Source organism: Lathyrus oleraceus, chromosome 5, assembly GCF_024323335.1.
Source record: "Lathyrus oleraceus cultivar Zhongwan6 chromosome 5, CAAS_Psat_ZW6_1.0, whole genome shotgun sequence".
NCBI classification, from domain to species: Eukaryota; Viridiplantae; Streptophyta; class Magnoliopsida; order Fabales; family Fabaceae; genus Lathyrus; species Lathyrus oleraceus.
In genome coordinates, this window is record NC_066583.1 from 110,992,610 (window position 1) to 110,996,964 (window position 4,355).

The window sequence follows — 4,355 nt, forward strand, 5'->3', positions numbered from 1 at the left end:
AAACTCCAACTAACATATCGATAACAAACCAAAATTCCAATTTATTCCAGTATTGGTGAACCTTCCACTACTATCTCTTAAGCACCATCCATATTAGTTGTTCCATGCTGGTTATTAAACCCCACATCAATATTACATTTCACCCACCCTGTGCTTGGTGGATGCCACACAATCGGATTATCAATGAAATCACTATTAGAAGAATATAGTTTTTGAGTTCGAAACCAATCATGCTAGACATGAAAAGCTTGCATGCCTAACTTGTCAGTGTCCTCCATTTAGTTATTCCAAATCCAGTTATTCCTATTGTTCCAAATAACCCACATCATAACAATAACTCTCCCCACTACACTCATATCTTCCTTGCTACTGATATCAAGAATGAGGGACTTTGCATCATTAAAAGTATGTAATCTAGGAGCAATAATGTGGTTAGCATTGATTGGTCGTCGAGCACCCAAAGAACACATGCCATTTATCTTCCTAATTTTCTTCACACGGTTGACAATTATCAGGACACGTCACAAAGTGTTGGTGGAGTCTAATCCGCGTTGGTAGGAACCCTCAGTAAATTCTCCAAACAAAGTGCTTTGCTCTTGGGGAAGCTATAATCTTCCACAAACTACCGGAATCACCTTTCACTCTATGGTTAAAACAATTGGATTGATCTCTCTTCAACAAGTTATATCTCGTTCTAACACTATAATCACCATTTTGTTCATCTTTCCAAACCCAACAGTCCTCCTTCACTTCTTCCAACAACGAAGTCTATAGAATTTCCAACACTAACAAATGTCTAATTTTCCGAGTATCCCGTTGTTTGACATTAGGTAACGTAAGGTTATTAACAATAATATTATACACACATTGTCCTTGTGGGGCATAAAGGCAAGAGTTTCATTTTCCTTTCAACCACGCGTCTGACATAACTTTAATGTTAGTCCCATCACCAACGCTCCATCTACAACCAAAAGTCAAAACTTTCCTAGCTTTTAACATGCTTTTCCAAACAAAACTCAGATTATTACCAATATTAACTTCAAAGAAAGAAGACACGAGGAAGTACATGACTTAAAGATTCTAGCAGCCAAAGTGTCTAGATTCGTCATAATATGTCATCCTTGTTTCGCCACCATTTCTACATTGAAAGTTTTGAAATCTCTAAATCCAAGACCATCATTCTTTTGGGCACATGTCAATCTATCCCAAGCAAACCACCTTATTTTTTTTATTATGATTACCACCCACACCAAAAAGAATTTAACATTTTCTCTATGTCATTAATAATGTTATCTAGAATGACAAATACTCTCATAATATACAAAGGTATTGCTTGAAACACCGACTTAATTATGACGTCTTTTCCTACTTTAGACAATGACCTTCAACTTTGTTAAAAAAAAATAAACTTCATAATATTTTGAGACCACCTTAATTTTGAATTTTACAAAATAGACCTCATTTATTTCTCAACCCTTGTCCTTTAGTTTGTCCCCAGGAAAGCCTAAAAATTTGATACCTCTCCGAAAAAACGCTCTTCTCCCAAAATGTCCGACCCGGAAGTCACAACCGTAGCCACATCGGAGCAAGACTCCTCCGCCTCACCCCAACAAAACGTCGACCAAACCAAACTCTCCTCCGCCGGTTTCAGCATATGGCCACCCACTCAGCGCACTCGCGACGCCGTCATCACTCGCTTAATCGAAACCCTAACCACTCCCTCCGTCCTTTCAAAGCGCTACGGCACATTGCCTTCTGAAGAGGCCGCCTCAGCCGCCCGCCAGATCGAGGACGAGGCTTACTCTGTCGCCAGTGACTCAGGCGCTCCAGACGGCGGCGACGGTATTGAGATCCTTCAGGTTTACTCCAAGGAAATCAGTAAGCGCATGCTTGAAACCGTTAAGGCTAGACCTACCATAGGTTCCAATGCCGTGGACAACGATGCTGCTGAAGCTCCTCCATCTGTGGATCCTCCTTCTTCTTCACCAACCGCAGTGGATGCTCCTGACACCGGCAAGATCGAGACGGAGACTGAGACTGAGACCTGATCAGTGGGTATTATAGTATGTTATCGCGGGTTTTATAATTTATTATCATGTTTACCATATTGATCTATCTTTAGAACTCTGTTTATTTATTGTGCCACCAATCTATCTATATCACATATTATTATAAATGTGGAGGTTTGTGTTTGATTTGTGTAATTTGTATTCTAGTTCATTTTGATTATGCTATCTCATTAGAATATGTTGGAATTTTGGAGTTGGAATACATCATCAGTGTGAATGTGTCTAGGTATTGTGTTCATGATTATGGTTGCTTCCTTTTTTTGGGTGATTGATTAGCACACATGTTGCGGGGTTGCATTTTCTGAATCTAATGATAGAGTTTCAATAATTTTCTATGCCTGAAGTTTATTGGAACAACTTGTTTGTGATGATATTAACTTCGTTGCCATAATAATTGTTTGTATTAAATTACTTAAGTGATGATATGTTTTCCTCTATTGTGCAATTTGGTGTTGTTTTCTTTATTCCGGGCGGTGATTTAGATATACAAATATTGACAAGTATTTATAATTTATGCTTTGAGCTTTTTTGTGTGTGGGTAGAATGGTGACAATGAGTTATTAAACCATGATCTCATGAAAATCATCCAAATCTCGACTACCTAAGCTTAGTGGGTAATAAATTATTTGAAAGTTGGTGTTACTGCTGGTTCATATTCAATATTCTTCCTTTTTTGACTGATTACATCAAACCATGTGTGGTGTAGTAGATCAAATGTTTAAACTGAAATGTGGAAATGGGAGGAGTCAGTGTCAGGTGAAATTCCGAAAAAGGCTACGATAGATCCAATCTTATCCTAGAAATGACGGAAAGGGCCTTCAACCTATTAACTATGTAAGTGGCAATGCTTCACTAAGCTAATCAAAATTACTTGAAAATGCCTGTTTATCGGACCTTTAGATTGTAAAACAGGATCTTAGTTAATATTTAATCAGGGGGCTTTATTGTGTGATAAACTCAGGGTAGTCAGTGCTAGAGAAGGCTTAAGATATTTAGATGATCTTTTAGGAACTGCAGTAATGATCTATAATTGATAGGAAAATGGAGTTTTGTTGCAATTGCAATGGTTGGAGTCATTGGAGTTGAGTTATGGAATCAGCCACTTGCAAATGCAAGTTAAGTCTATCTTCAATAGATTTGCAATACGTCTGAATCTTCTCTGGACTCTGCTACAGCAAGAGCTTTATCTTGTTAATCTAATTCTCTTTATCTTGTTGGTCATATTAATTGATTTCTTCTTAGGGATTGCATTATGAGCCTCTATTTTTAATAAAAAATACAAATTTAACTGTAATGGACCATCATTTAATCTGAGCATTTCTATACTTTAGTGACACAAGTAAAAAATGGGAAACTTGAAATAGTAGAATGTTTATCAGCACTTAGTCATGTGGGGCGACTCAGTTAGTTGTCTATGCAAGTAATACCAGGCATGCAGCCTTGTTCTATTTGATATATTTTTAGCTTGATTTTGTACATGATTTTTATGAACCAAAAGGGAAAAGTTCTAGCACTTTTAAATCACATGTTTTTTAAATTGTATCTTTTACCTACACCCGTAGCTTCTGGAAAGCGTTGGTTACTTGGATATCTGACTTTGTTCCCTCTCTAATTGTGTTAGTGTTGTCTCTCCACAACTCTTAGTAGAGTTACTCATACATCCCTGTCTTCAAAGCTGAGAAATATACTATAGGCTGTTTAATACTTCTGTGAAAAACTTTTACATTTTCCTACCATTTTTAAGTTTGAACTGACTCCGTGGCTCGTTCCTGTGAACATCACCGCCTATATTGGTTTTGGGTAAGATTCCCTGTATTAGTAGAGGCAAGGGAAGACACATCCCAGATTCTTTCCTTTTTTCTTTCTCTGATCAATGACCAACAAAGGACTAGCTTCTCTGTTTGTCTCACAGTTTATGATAAGCTGCAGTTGAATACTTTTCCATGATAAGCTGTAGTATGTTGGACAATATGTTCTTAATCTGCATCACCAATCTAGACATTTGTGCTGGCTCTTAATCTCTTCTATTGATTGAGTATAGTTACACAATGGTTTTGCATAGGCAGGTCTTAGTTGAGATTTGAGATGGTCATGGCCACCTGGATATATATATCTAGTTGGAGTTGAAAAATGTATGTGTTTGGTATTTCAATATTTTTCTTTAACAAAATCAATCAAGCTTCGCTTGACACATTATTTATAATGATTAAGTTAGTTACTCATCAAACATATTCAGGTTTAGGTGTAGGTCTTAGTGATGATTATCAATAAAAGTCAGTGGTATAG

The 4,355-nt window shown here is 37.1% G+C and overlaps 1 protein-coding gene across 1 annotated transcript; it reads left to right on the forward strand.

Annotated features, from left to right (window-relative positions):
- Window positions 1-1,429: 1,429 nt before the first annotated feature.
- Window positions 1,430-2,294, forward strand: LOC127088076 (MFP1 attachment factor 1). Its single transcript, XM_051028986.1, has one exon. The coding sequence runs from the start codon at window positions 1,548-1,550 to the stop codon at window positions 2,046-2,048; it is 501 nt and encodes a 166-aa protein (XP_050884943.1). The 5' UTR covers window positions 1,430-1,547; the 3' UTR covers window positions 2,049-2,294.
- Window positions 2,295-4,355: the final 2,061 nt, after the last annotated feature.

Bases quoted from the DNA above. Each gene is read 5' to 3' on its own strand.
- LOC127088076 (XM_051028986.1), top strand. From the start codon at position 1,548: ATGTCCGACCCGGAAGTCACAACCGTAGCCACATCGGAGCAAGACTCC.